At 55.0% G+C, this 14,322-nt stretch overlaps 1 protein-coding gene across 7 annotated transcripts in view; it reads left to right on the top strand.

Moving 5' to 3' along the window:
* The window catches only part of IKBKG (inhibitor of nuclear factor kappa B kinase subunit gamma), a 24,893-nt gene extending 10,571 nt beyond the window's left edge, over nucleotides 1-14,322 (top strand). For 3 of the 7 annotated variants that reach the window (XM_027535014.1, XM_027535012.1, XM_027535015.1), the window contains exons 3-10: nucleotides 255-466; nucleotides 5,595-5,713; nucleotides 7,824-7,976; nucleotides 8,781-8,877; nucleotides 9,874-10,017; nucleotides 10,286-10,428; nucleotides 10,605-10,666; nucleotides 10,908-14,314. In XM_027535014.1, coding sequence (XP_027390815.1) covers nucleotides 255-466; nucleotides 5,595-5,713; nucleotides 7,824-7,976; nucleotides 8,781-8,877; nucleotides 9,874-10,017; nucleotides 10,286-10,428; nucleotides 10,605-10,666; nucleotides 10,908-11,050 — 1,073 coding nt within the window. In that variant the 3' untranslated portion in view covers nucleotides 11,051-14,314. Of the gene's footprint in view, nucleotides 1-254; nucleotides 467-5,594; nucleotides 5,714-7,823; nucleotides 7,977-8,780; nucleotides 8,878-9,873; nucleotides 10,018-10,285; nucleotides 10,429-10,604; nucleotides 10,667-10,907 lie in introns of all 7 variants that reach the window. The other 4 variants (XM_027535011.1, XM_027535010.1, XM_027535016.1 and 1 more) reach the window with 4 other exon arrangements.

Here is a 14,322-nt window from a genome sequence, read left to right as displayed (position 1 = left end):
TTCCCTGACCAGGAATTGAACCCGGGCCAGGGCAGTGAAAGCACTGGGTCCCAACCACAAGGCCACTAGGGACTCCCTGACACGTATTTTTAAGTGAAGCTCTCGTGGACACTGGGGGCTTGTCATTTGTGCAGCTGACCTTGAAAGTGATTGGCGAAATGAGGGAGCATTGGGAAGCTGTCCCAGTTGGGGAGTCCTCGGGGCGGTGGGGGGCCGTGGGCCCTGGGCTTATCTGGCCCCAGCCATCTCTGCAGACGCCATCCGCCAGAGCAACCAGATGCTGCGCGAGCGCTGTGAGGAGCTGCAGCGTTTCCAGGGCAACCAGAGGGAGGAGAAGGCCTTCCTCATGCAGAAGTTCCAGGAGGCCCGGGACTTGGTGGTGAGGCTGAGCCTGGAGAAGCGTGAACTGCGCCAGCAGAGGGAGCAGGCCCTGAAGGAGGTGGAGCGCCTGAAGACGTGCCAGCAGGTAAAGACATGGCTGCCTGCCTGGGAACGCCGGGGTGGGGGGCTCCTGGAGTTGGGGAAAGCTGTTGTCCTCCCAGTTATGGCATTAGGGTGAGCCGTTGGCTGGGATACGGGTTAAAATCAGTAAAGATAAAGGGATGGAGGGCAAGTCCAGGAGAGACGGAGCCATGCATGACAGTGTGCCCTCTGGGGGCTTGTGGGGGAGTCATTCCTGGAGGCCTGGGGCGCCTGTACGGCTCCCCTTAGGTACTTGATTTCTGGGCCCCGGAGATCAAGCTGGTACATGTGGCCCAGGGTCCAGCCAGAAATCATGCTGCTGGCAGCGTAGACAGCCTGGCGGGGCCCTTGGGGAGTGTCTCAGGTTCCCGGGGCTGCTGTAACAGAGTACCACAAACAGGGTAGTTGGAAGCCACAGAAACGTGTGGTCTGCCAGTCATGGAGGCCGGAAGTCCATGATCTAGGCGTGGACAGGGTCGGTTCTTTCTGAGGGCAGGATCTGGTCCAAGCCTGTCTCCTAGCCTCAGGGAGGACTCAGTGTTCCGTGGTTTGCAAACATACTGTCACGTGGCCTTCTCCCTGGGTGTCTGGGCATCTTTCCTCATCTTATGAAGACACAAGTGTCAAAGAGCAGTTAAACTGGCCTTTAGGTAAAGGGGTGGGAACCGGTTTTGTTTGGTAACCACTGTCAGCAGGCAAAAGTGCCGGGCACCCTTCTGATTGGCACAGGGGTGCCAGTGATTTGAAGGGAGAGTGAGGTGGGTTCAGCGAGCAGGGTCTCCAGTGAAAACCCACAGCGGGTTGGTCAGGGTCAACGTGGTGAGGTCAGCAGCGTCTGTCCCCGGGGTCAGTTCTTGGATGTTACGATTCCATCCTACTCAGAGATGGGTAGACTCAGGCCCTGTCCTTCCTGAGGATCCCATTTCAAAGGAATGACTCTCAGGTCCCCTAGAAAGTCTCTCCTGGGTTGTTGGAGGTACACGGACATCTCAAAGGGATAGAGAAGGCAATGGCACCCCACTCCAGTACTCTTGCCTGGAAAATCCCATGGACGGAGGAGCCTGGTAGGCTGCAGTCCATGGGGTCACTAAGAGTCAGACACGACTGAGCAACTTCACTTTCACTTTTCACTTTCATGCATTGGAGGAGGAAATGGCAACTCACTCCAGTGTTCTTGCCTAGAGAATCCCAGGGATGGTGGGGCCTGGTGGGCTGCCGTCTATGGGGTCGCACAGAGTCGGACATGACTAAAGCGACTTAGCAGTAGCAGCAGGGGTTCACATGTCGGGAGCCTTCTTAGGAAAGACTTGGAGAAAGGGGATGCTCAGTCAAATGTTGGCTGGAACAAACTGTACATTCTTTTGCCAGCCTTGTTTTCTCAGATGGGAACTGAAAAGGGAGCTGAGTCGGCCCAGGGTTGTGACCTTTGGCTGCAAGAAGTCACAGTAGAGCTTGCTCAATTGTCCAAGTCTTTTGTAGTTCTCAGGAGTCACTGGATCAGAGGCCCGCTCTCCTCCAGTATGACCTCATCTTCACACCACCACATCTGCAGTGACCGTGTCTCTAGGTCAGATGCCATTGACACGTACTGCGGGTTAGTTCAGTTTAGTTCAGTCACTCAGTTGTTTCCGACTCTATGCAACCGGGGGAGCCTGGTGGGCTGCCGTCTGTGGGGTCGCACAGAATCTGATACGACTGAAGTGACTTAGCAGCAGCATGCAACCCCATGGACTGCAGCATGCCAGGCCTCCCCGTCCATTACCAACTCCCGAAGTTTACTCAAAACTCATGTCCATTGAGTCAGTGATGCCATCCAACCATCTCATCCTCTGTCATCCCGTCTCTTTCTGTCTTCAATCTTTCCCAGCATCAGGGTCTTTTCCAGTGAGTCAGCTCTTCATATCAGGTGGCCAAAGGATTGGAGTTTCAGCTTCAACATCAGTCCTTGCAGTGAACATTCAGGACTGATTTCCTTTAAGCTGGACTGGTTGGATCTCCTTCCAGTCCAAGGGACTCTCAAGAGTCTTCTTCAACATCTAGTTCAAAAGCATCAATTCTTCGGTGCTCAGGTTAGGCCTAACTGTGGGTTAGGCCGTGGCCATACCACTTTGGGGCCACCAGTAAAGCCACTACCACCCTGAACCAGTGCAGAAGGGAGAAGGAGAAGGCTGCGGTTCTCAGAATGCCTGCAGAGCATCCGCCTGCCCTGTACTCACGGGATGGGATGCTGGCTTCACAGTAGCGATCAGAGCCACTGCCAAAGCCCTATTGCTAGCTGACAAGTCTGACAGTAGTGGGTATTGGAGAGGCCGTGGCTTCATGTTGCTGCTGGAAGCATCAATTGGTGACACTGCTTTGAAAAACCATCTGGCATTTTTTCTTCAAGTTGAAAGTTCAGGTCACTCTCACCTTGTCAGTTGTACCCCAGGTATATACATAAGAGAAACTCTTGCACATGGACAGCAGGTGATAGGGGTAAGATGTTAACCATGGAGAAACCATACTAAAACACAAATACCATAAAATTCGCCCTTTGGAAGTGTAGAATTCAATTGTTTTTAGTATAGTCTTAGAGTTGGCCAACCATCTCTTTCCTTTATGTAGTTCCAAAACCGCAAGAAGAAACCCCAGGAAGAAATTGTGTCCCCATGAGCTGTCACTCTGCAGTCCCATCCCCCCAAGCCCCAGGTACCTGCACATCTCCTGTGAGTGGAATCCTGCAATGTGTGGCTCTTGTGTCTGGCTATTTTCTCTCAGCATCATGTTTTTGAGGTTCATCCATGCTGTAGTTTGTCCAGATACTTCATTTCACTTTATGGCTGGATGATATTCCAGTATAGAGAGAGACTACATTTTTTTTTTTTATCCAGTCTTCATTTGATGGACATCTGGGTCATTTCTACTCTGGCTGTTAGGAGTAATGCTGCTATGAACATTTCTGTGCCAACATGAGTCTTCATTTCTTTCAGGTAGATACCTAGGAGTTCACCCATTTTTTAGAACCAAATTCCAGACACTGTGATTTTTTCCATAGAAAGTTCCATGTGGATCTCTAAGAAATGACTTTGAAAGAAACATAACCACAGCAGCACTGTCACACATAAAATAGTACCATTACCTGCTAAGTGTCATCAAATAGATTCTAAGATACATCTTGACAGGATTTCCTGATGGATCTGATGTGAGTTGTGAGAGGCAGATGGGACTCAAGAAGGACTTGAAGGTTTTGTCCTACCAACTACAGCATGGGTTAGTCATCTACTGGTAACAAGGAAGGCCTTGAGTGGAACTGGCTTCTGGGTATGATCAGGAGTATAGTTTTACTGAGGTTAGTTTTGAGAGGATGACTAGATATCCAAGTGGAGATATTCATCTAACAGGACAGGTGGTATGGGCTATTCGCACTCTTAGATGGGGAAGGTCTCACTGAGTTGCCACCGAGTAAGCCTGGAAGACAGTGAGGACATGAGCCATATGGATTTCTGGGGAAAGACTGTTTTAGAGGAGAGGAAAGTATGTGCAAAGGTCCTGAGGCAGAAGCATACCTGTAATGTTCAGGGAAGACTAAAGAGGCAAGCATAGCTGGGGCAGAATGGAGAGGGGCTGAGGAGGTAGTCATGGTGGGGACTAGTCATGTGGGATTAGTAAGCCAGTGGAAGGATTCAGGCTTTGATCCTGAGTGTGACAGGAACTGGGGGAGGGGGCTGTGCTATGTGGATTCCTCTGAAGTGTGGGGGATATTATGGATTGTTATGTTACCCCCCAAAAATGTCCATATCCTGACTCCTAGTACCTCAGTAACCTAGTACCTTAGTTAAACATGAGGTCTTTGCAGATATAACCAAGTTAAGGTGAGGTCACAGTGGCTGAGGATGGGTTTAAATCCAATGACTGGTGTCCTTAGAAGAGAAACAGACATACAGGGAAGATGGTCACGTGATGATGGAGGCAGAGATGGAGTGATGCAGCTACAGCTGGTGAATACCAAGGACCTCTGGCCACCCCCAGAAGCCAAGGCAGTGGCCTGGAGCTGATCCTCCCCCAAAGCCCTCAGAATGATCCAGCGCTGCTGACACCTTGCTCTTGGACTCCTGGCCTCTAGAAAGCAATCTGTTTCTGTTATCCTAACCACCTGCCAAATTTGTGGTCCTTTTGGGCAGCCCTGGGGAACTCCTACAGCCACAAGGGTGGAACTGGGAGCCTGGGCAAGCTTATTGTAGCTGCTCAGCAAGGGGCTCTCAGCGGGCTGGGCCCAGTGGTGGGTTGCAGTGTGGGCATTAATCCATAGGGTGTGACCATAGGCTTCGAGGTGGAGAAGTTAGGCAGTCAGATAGCTAAGTTGGGTTGCAAGAGACAAGTCTGTCCTGGAGGTAGGACTCTGGAAAGTCTTAGCCTGTGGAGGGTACTGAAGGCCTTGAGACAGAGCAGGTCATCTTCACATGTGTATACATGGAGAGGGTCACGGGCCTGAGACTGCCCTTGAGAAGGAATGGTGGGCGGGGCTGGGTGCACATGTGTGAGTGCATGAGTGCGTGTGTGCAGGCCCCAAGGCCTGGCTGGGAGGTCTGCGTGGTGGTTGGTACTGAGGGGCAGGGAAAGCCGAGGACTGGGGCTTGACCCTGGGCTTGAGCAGGCCACGGTCTCGGGACTGGAGTCTGGACAGCTTGATGAAGGGAGCTGGGCAAAGGGGAGTTGGGCCAACTCTTGCATCTTGTTGCTTGTGCAAGTCTTCTGGAAACGGTGTCAGTCCACATCACCTTCCAATGGCCTGGAGCCTGTGGAGCGGAGTGTGTATCTTTGTCACTCTGTTTGAGTCTTGCCTTCCTTGGCACTGAGTCTCAGAGGTGGAGAAGCTCCCATGTCCCTGCCTCTCCTTTTGCCCCATCTGCAGGGATGAGGAAGGCCTGGGATGGGGAGCTCACGGGACGGGATCTCTTTCCACCGCTTCAGTTGCCTGGATGAGGGGGAGACGCTTCCAGAGGTGGAGGTTAGGTGAGGGGGGCCGCTGAGGGCAGCCCTCAGGAGGCCTGTCACCGTGTTTCCAGGCTTCCCCGGGGACTTGAGGGTGCAAGGGGCAGGCAGCTGGCAAGAAACCACTGCTGACAGAAAGTGGCTCTTTTTTTTTCATGCAGCAGATGGCTGAGGACAAGGCCTCAGTGAAAGCCCAGGTAACGTCCTTGCTGGGGGAGCTGCAAGAGAGCCAGAGTCGCTTGGAGGCTGCCACTAAGGAGCGCCAGGCTTTGGAGAGCAGGTGAAGTGGCAGGGAGGGCAAGCCCAGCCCGAGGCCACTGCCAGGGCTCCTGAGGAGAACAGGACCCTTTGGGAGCCTCCAGAGATGTCCTCTGTGACAGGACACACAGGACTGGGGGTACTGGGCATCCAGGACCTGGGTCCCAGTGCACCTGTGGGCTCTCTGACCTTCTGCCGGAGTTTGGCTTCTTTACTGAGTGGGTGTTTCTGGGGTGGCATGGAAGGGCAAGCCCATGGGCTGCAGGGAAGCCCTCGCAGCTGAGATTGATGACAAGGAATGGGCACACACCAGGACCCCCAAGGGCAGAAGACATGGGTCAGGGGTGAAGACCGCCACGCCTATGGTTCCCTCTCTCCCTCCCTTGAGGGGCCCCCAGCATGCTTCCTTCACAGGCAGCAACAGAGGCCCCCCCTGGAGACCTAGGGAGCCCACTCGAGACTCAGTGCCATGAGTATTATTGAGGGCTGATGGCTTCCAGGCACATGCCAAACTTCCCGACTCCCAGAGGAAAGCCGGTGTGCCCTGTAAACCACCCTGTGGTGCCAACAGCTGAGGCACAGAGACCACACTTATCGTAGAGAAACTGTCTCATCAATGTCAAGGACTCGCAGCAGCCTACTGCCTGGGCACCATCCCTGGGCCAGCCTTGCATGCCAGCCCTTCTGAAGTCAGCATCCTTAGGTCCTCTGGCTACTCTCTTCTGCAGAGGGAGGTTCCTGCAAGTGAGGTTTTTGGGTCAAAGGGCACGGATGTTTCTGGGGTTCTCATGCTGCTCTACTGCAGATGCCCCAGACTGATGGGTTCGGGCTACAGGGTGGCCCTAGCCCTTGCAGCACTGGAGGTGGTCAGGGTGCCCCGGGCGGTGTCCCGGATGCCTTCCTGAAGGAGGCTGGGGGAACAGGCAGGAGGTAAGCGTGTGTGAGCGTGCTGCCCTCTAGGAAATGGACGGCGAGGGGGGAGGCCACTCAAGGCTAAGCCTATAGGCTCTGGGATTGTTGCATCCTGCCGTCTCCCCAGACATGCCTCTGTCACTCCGTATTGCGAAAAGGCACATGTAATTTTTAGGATACTCTGGTATCTTCTCTGCCTATGTTTTTTTCTGTGCACCTAAAAGAAGCTGCTGGAGTTGGGACACTGTCAGTGCAGTTCTGTAACTGCCTTTGGTCCTCTAACGACCCTGGAGGGCCGTTATTCCAGCAGTTATAGGCTCTTGGGCACCCTGCTTTCCTATCACCCCACCTCCACTCCTACCCCCTTGGCTGAGCACGTACATGCTGAGCTAGACAGCTCAGGGCAGGAGGCGTCTCCCATCAGGCCCCTGGCAGGTGGCAGTCCCATCCGATGATGGCAGTGACAGGGCTGGGTTTTGTCAGCTTACAGATAGGATCTGCATCTGATAGACTGGCCCAGGCATGGAGAGATGCTGGGACCAGAGCTGATCTCCAGCAGCCCCCCGCCATCACCCTGCAGTGGGGCTGAGGAAGCCTCGATCCAGCCGGTGGCCTGGCCGAAGCCTGGACCCAGAGTGCAGGGCGCTGTTTAGACATAGGAGACCCGGGGTGGTGGGGGGTGCTGGGCCATCAGTGCTGTATACCCACAGGCAGGCAAGTAGGAGGCTCTTTGGGTAGGTGTGGAGCCTGCGTGGCCTCTGGAGCAGTGCCCCTTTCAGGCCCCCCCCCCCATTTCTCACTTCTCCCTCCCCACCTTCTAGAAATTCTATCAAGGCTGGCTGTCTCTGCTTCCTTTCCTTGCAGTCCCTCCTGACCCATCCACTAGATGGCCCTGGCCAGCGCACCCAGCACCCGCCTGTGATAACCTCATGGGCAGTTCCTGGGGCTCCTCTCCCCTGGGACCACCTCCTTTACCCCCAGAACAGCCTTCCTGGATGGCTGTCCCCAGCCCAAACCCGCCCTGAGCCAGACGCCCTGCAGTCGTCCCTGTCTCCCCAGCCAGCGCCCACCCCAGGGTCACCTGGAGGCCTACCCCTTCGTCGCCCTGTGCCAGGACTGGTCCCCCGCCATGGCGTCCATCTTGCACCATGTGGCAGGGGTGCTGGGCTGGCCGATGCCCCCTCCCCCCGGGCCTGTCTGTGACCTCCACTTCCTCACAGGGCCCGGGTGGCCAGCGAAAAGGCCCGGCAGCTGGAGAGCGAGCGGGAGGCACTGGAACAGCGGCACAGCGTGCAGGTGGACCAGCTTGTTCTGCAGAACGAAAGCATGGAAGCTGCCCTGCGCATGGAACGGCAGGCCGCCTCGGAGGAGAAGTGAGTGGGATGCGGTGGAGGGGAGCCCAACACTACCCCTGACTGTCGTTACACCCCAGCGAGGCGTCCTGGAGAGGGTGACATCCTTCACTCTCCCGTCCACATTCCAATTCCGCCCTCTGGCCCATACGTTCACAGCGTCCTGTCGAGGATCCTGCTTTGTCTTTGATGGGGTGTCTTTTGAGTCTTCTTTCATCTCAAACCGTCCTCCTGCTTTTCTGGATTCTTCATGAAGTTGACTTTTTTGAAGGGGACAGGACAGCTGTCTTTTAGTTTTATTTTTTGCACATAAAAATACATACTCTTGTGAAAAAGAACTATGTCTTCCAGAATAAATACTTCGAGACTGACCTTGTATTACATTTTTATAAATCTCATTCATTATTGTCTCTGGTTCACTAAAAATTGCTGGACTCTCCTGTCCGCTGCTGCTGTGGTCAGTCTGTTGTGACAGGTTTTTTATTTTTCTTTCTTTTTTGATGTGATATGTTTTGATTGAAGTTATTTAGTTTTTGTTGTGATATGTTTTGATTGAAGTACATGAAGAAAAGCTAATCTCACAGAAATGTGTAGTTGGACCAAAGCTCTGCTTTGTGATACACATTGCTTTCTATACTGTTTTGAAAACGCGTGATTTGAGGAAAAGGATATGAACTAGGTAGCAAAGCTTGCCTCGGAGCTGGTGGCCTGCACGGCCCAGAGGCACCTCGGAAGCCACATTCTGGCCTTTGGCCTTGAGGGGAAGGAAGGGGGTGGAGTTGAACGCTGTGGCTGGATCAGGACAAGGTGGTTTCTTTTCCTCAGGCGGAAGCTGGCCCAGCTGCAGGTGGCCTATCACCAGCTCTTCCAAGAGTATGACAATCACGTGAAGAGCAGCATGGTGAGCAGTGAGCGGAACCGAGTGAGTATGGGAGAGGCGTCCTCCGGGTGTTGGGGACTGACCTGCCCCTGGCTCCTCTCCCTGCAGTCCGGGAGCTGATCCCCCCCGATAGATCCGGGATATTGGAAGTCAAGGCCCTACCTTAATAGACTCACAGAGCTGGCTTTGGAGAGGGATACTCAATTCACCCTAGAGCTTGGTCAGGGCCCTGGAGTGATGGGTCAGGCCAGATGGTGGGGGGAGGTGGAGATGCTTGGGCTGTGTTGTTTGCTGCCCATGGTGGATGGAGTGGGGGGCCTCCAGATGCTCTGCCCCAAGTAGGGTCACACTTGTCTCCATGGTTGCTCCCGCCTGCCAGGCGTCCCCTGGGAATGTTTCCACATCAGTCTTGAAGGTGGCTGGGAGCCCTGTGCTTATTGGTCGTCATCAGACCTATCCTGAGTGTAGTTTCTAGTGATCACATTTCAAGGATATAGTTAAACAGAAACATACTTGGAAGAGACTTATAAGGGTAAAACCTGAAACTGGGTCACATGATGAAGAGCTAGTTACAAAACTGTGGCCCTTTGACCTCAAGAGGGAAGGCTGGGTGTTGTGTGTGTGCATCTGTGTGTGTGAGTGTGTCTCTGTGGGTGTGCTGGGGGTGGGGGCAGGAAAGGGGGTTGTGGGGCGTCTGTGAGGTGGTGTCACGGGGGAACCTATGAGACTCGGCTTAGTGGGCACATAGTGGAGCACTAGGGCATGAGACTAGTCTGTGTGGAGTGGTTGGCCCCTGTCCCTTGGAGGGTTGGATGAGGACTGTACAGCTCAGGATGGAATGTCAGCCTGGGCGAGGTTGTGCCAGGTGACCCCAGCGGTCCTCTCTGGCTTCCTCTGCCTTTCCCGTGCCTTGCACAATGCCCCGTCTTTGGTTCCTTTTGGTCCTCCTCCCCAGGAGCAGCGGCCGGCCTGGGGATGGCCCGGCCTCCATGGCTGGGCCAGATGGGGCTCCATCAGCTCCCTGTCCCCCACATCTAGGGACTGCAGCTGGAGGATCTCAAGCAGCAGCTCCAGCAGGCTGAGGAGGCCCTGGTGGCCAAACAGGAAGTGATCGACAAGCTGAAGGAGGAGGCGGAACAGCACAAGATTGTGATGGAGACTGTCCCAGTGCTAAAAGCCCAGGTGAGGGCTCACCCCTGTGGCCGGCCTGCGGGGGTGCAGGCTGGGATGCAAGGGCTGGGACCTGCCATGTGTCTGGTGTCATTTGGCAGTGGCCTCTCAGAAAGCCTCCGAGCCCCTTGAGACGTTCCTCGAACTTGCAACGCCCTGGCAGGGACCGTCTTCATGCTGAGGGGCTCAGGGGCTCTGCCGTCCCCCCCACACCGTTCCCTGGGCCTGGCATGGAGCGGCTGGTGGACAGCACGCGCTGCTCCTCTCTTGGTTTTGCCAGGCGGATATCTACAAGGCAGACTTCCAGGCCGAGAGGCAGGCCCGGGAGAAGCTGGCTGAGAAGAAGGAATTCCTGCAAGAACAGCTGGAGCAGCTGCAGAGGGAATACAGCAGGCTCAAGACCAGCTGTCAGGAGTCAGCCAGGTGGGTGTCGGAGCACAGGCCCCACAGGCAGTGGCACTGGGTCCTGGGCCTGTCGGGTCAAGGTGGGGCTGGCCTCCCCCTCCCCACCTTGCACCCCATCCTTCCCCCAGCCTCGCGCATGCTGGAGACGTGACCCAGATGTGTTGATTGGATGCTTTCTTTTCTTTTCTCAAAAGGATTGAAGACATGAGGAAGCGGCACGTTGAGGTCTCCCAGCCCCCCTTAGCCCCTGGCCCAGGTGAGCGAGCAGTGGGAGGAGGCACGATGGATCCCAGTACTATGGGGAAGAGGGAACTGGACGTGGCCCCCTCCTCCCCATCAGTACACCCCCACCCCTGGGGTGGGCCGTAAAGGGAGATGCTAGCCTTGGTGACTCAGGTGGTTATAGCCCAGGTGTTGGTCCTTGCCTTGCCCCACAGTTGTGCAGGGGGACACACACATGAAGCCCACCCCGACTGGTGCCTGATCTCTTTCCCCAGCTCATCACTCCTTTCACCTGAACCCGTCCAGCCAGAGGAGAAGCCCCCCTGACGAGCCGCCCAAGTTCTGCTGCCCCAAGTGTCAGTATCAGGCTCCTGACATAGACACCCTGCAGATACACGTCATGGAGTGCATCGAGTAGGGCTGCAGGCCGCCAGGCAGCCCAGGACAGTGCTCTCTGCTGCTTTCCTCTCCTGTCTGCCTGGGCCTGAACTAGGGGCAGCTGACACAGAGTGGGTGCCCTCTCTGAACCCCGAGACCTAGCCGCAGGCCCCCATGCTTCCACACCCTCGTCCACGGGTTCCCATCTCTTAGGGCAACACGGAGCCCCAGCGAGGCCCACCACTGTGCTCTTTTGTTTTGTTCTGTATGCCTGAGCTGCTTGGCTCTGGGGTTCCCACTTTTTCCACCTGTGCTGGGAAGGTCACGAGCCACAGCTGGGGCTCCCGGACACCAGCTTCCCAGGCTGAGGTGGGCAGAGCCTTCCTCCCAGCCACCTGGCACAGCGCCCAGGGCACAGGTCTTGTAAGCTGGGTGCTGTTCCCTTGGCGGCTGCAGCACATTGGACTGATGCTGTCTGTTACTAATGGACATTGGGGTTGTCACTGTGGTACAAAATCTTTGTGCATCTCTCATACGTACCTTGGGTTGGATCCTTCGAAGTGGCACCATTGAGTATCCACCAGGGCTAGACAGCACTGAGGCCCCTACCCTGGTGTGGCTTCCTGCTCTCCCGACAGCTCTGCCACGGGTGATGGTGTCCAAGAGTGGCGGGGGCGGGGGGGCTTGTGCCCATCCCACAAGGTGAGCTCCTCTCTGTTAAGAGTAAGCTTGACTTATCTCTTCAGAGCTTGAAGGGTCCTTTTCAGTTCTGGTATAAATGGCCTGCTTGGATTTTTTTACCTATTTTTCTACTGGGCAGTTAGTCTTTTATTCCTTGACTTACAAGAGCTCTTTGGTCATTAGGGGGATGGACTCTTCGTGTGTGATGTAACCCATGGTTATCTCTTCCTCCTGACTTGGTACCGGTGTGTTTGCACTGGAGCCTGTTCTCTTGTTGTTTTGTTTATCCTGCACAGCTTCGGATTTAGTGTTGTCACCACCTCTTGGTCTGAGGAGGTGTGCATGCCACAGGTACACTTGCCCCATGCTGTCTGATGCTGCAATGCACCCTGGTCCTCCCCAGGAGCGCTGCCACCAAAGTCTGTGATGCTGTTCCCTATGCCAGCCCCAGATGCCCCAGCCTGGCCAACAGAAGCCACTTCACCATCTCTGGCAGAGTACCAACACCAGAGAACTCTCTTACAGTTTTGCAAGAATCTGGATATTTCCGAGGATGTCAACGCTGTGGGCATCAACCCTGTAATTGTGGTTTCCTTCTCAGCGCCCAGCATCCCTCTGTGCCCCGGGGGCTGCCTGGTTGGAAATGGGATGACACAGATCCCTGTCCCTGGGTTTTGTGCGGGACCCCTGCTATCTGGCAGTGCCAGGGCGGACTAGGATTGGGATATCAGTCTGGCTAGATGAAGGCCCAGCCAGTATCCTGTTCTGAAAACAAGCCTGGGCTGGGGGCTTTCTTGTCATCTGCAGGGGTAGACTGATCTACTTCCTGAAGCCCAGTGTTCAGTTGCAAATGGTCCTTCAGGAACGTGTTAAAGGCACAGATAGGTTCTCTGCTCATGGATGCTCTTTCAAACTGTATCCTGCAACTTTTCTACAAGAGCACTTGCCATTTTGGGGGAGTGTATTAGTTTCCTGTTGTTGCTGGAGCAGGTGACTTAGACCTGGAGCAGGTGACTTAGGAGGCCTAAGTCTGAAATCCAGGTGTGGGCAGGCTTTGTTCCTTCTAGAGGCCTCTCTCCCAGCTCTCAGTGGTCTTCCTCAGTGTTCCTTGGCAGGTGGACGTGTCTTTCCAGCATCTGCCTCTGTCTCTACATGGTCTCCTCCACTTTTTCTTCTCTTTCAAGGACACTTACTGGATTTGGAGCTCCCCCCCGCCCTGCCCTGAGTCATCCAGGATGACCTCGTCTCCAGATGCTTGCTTTCATCGCATCTACAAAGACCCTTTTTCCAAGTAAGATCACAGTCACACATTCTGGGGGTCAGGACGTGTGCATCTGTGTTGGTCACCGTTCAGCCCAGCACAGGGTCATCTTCTGGTGCCCACAGATGAGGGCAGATGCGTTTGAAGGCAGGCATCTCTGGGATTGGCAGCTCTGATGGAGGGCTTATTCCCTGGGGTGATGGTGACTGCTGTGCTCTGCAGAGGCAGGTAACAACTGTAGTGAGGAAAAATGGAGTTGGGAGTGGGGTAGGTGCTTGCAGGCTCGGGGACTGTTGAGCCTCAGACCCTTCATCTCCAGCTGGACACCGCTGCTGGGGCTGACGCACATGGCTAGGAAAAAGAAAGGGTGGCTCTGTTGGACCACTTGCATCCTGGGTGGTGGCTCCTGGCTGGGTAGGGATTGGTTTAGTGCTTCTAAGATGATGACACATATACACCAGAGTGCTTCTCTGACCAGCTCCCTCCTCTGAAAGGGGGCTGAAGGAAGGGGAGACCCCAGAGTGGTGCGAGGTGGACATTCACTGCCCCCCACAACCCAGGAGCATTGCTGCGGCTCGGGCAGAGGCCCCCACCTAGGCAGCACAGTGGCTGTAGTGGGAGCTTCACACACGTTCCACCTCTGCCCCAAAGCAGCTGCTTTGGGGCTGGCTGGGGACTGGGCGCCGGCCAGGACCCACTGCTGTCTGGAACCTTCTCTTCCTGCAGGCTGGGCACCCACCTCCCATGGGGCCCACAGGATGTGAGAGACTGAAGGTTTTCAACCACCCTTCTGAAACAAGGGGGTGGATTCCTCCTGTGAGGGAAGCAGGTGGCCCCTGGACCCTCACGACCGTGGGTTTGGGTGGTGGAGATGGACAGATAGGACCTCCATGTTGGCATTGCCCATTGCTTCCACACACCCTGCTCCATTACCTGGTTAAGAGAATGCACGTTAAGAGCAATCAAATAAGCACAATACAAAAGCATTTCTTCCTCATGAATGACTAGAACAACATAGACTCAAACTAGACAAAAAGTGATGTCAAAATGGCAACAAACGCTGACTTCCAGTGCCCTGTTGACAATGCGTGGGGACCCACTGCCATGGGGCTGGTCGGGTGGGATGGACAAGCACATAGGGAGTGTCCCAGCCTCCTTAAATCTGCGACTTCGGCACTGTCAGGGTGCTGGCTGCAGCAGCCATCTGTAGCCACCAAAGGCCGTGGAGTAGGAGGCAACACTTCTGGAGCCGTGGCTACCTCATCACCTGGAACCCACTCTGGAGCACGTGGGTGTGAAAAAGCCAGCAGACATAGCGATATATGAAGTGTGACCCCAATAAAAGGAGAACTGTTGTGTGTGCGCTGTTA

This window comes from Bos indicus x Bos taurus, chromosome X (assembly GCF_003369695.1).
Source record: "Bos indicus x Bos taurus breed Angus x Brahman F1 hybrid chromosome X, Bos_hybrid_MaternalHap_v2.0, whole genome shotgun sequence".
Taxonomy (NCBI): Eukaryota; Metazoa; Chordata; class Mammalia; order Artiodactyla; family Bovidae; genus Bos; species Bos indicus x Bos taurus.
This window is presented reverse-complemented; position numbering and strand designations above follow the sequence as displayed.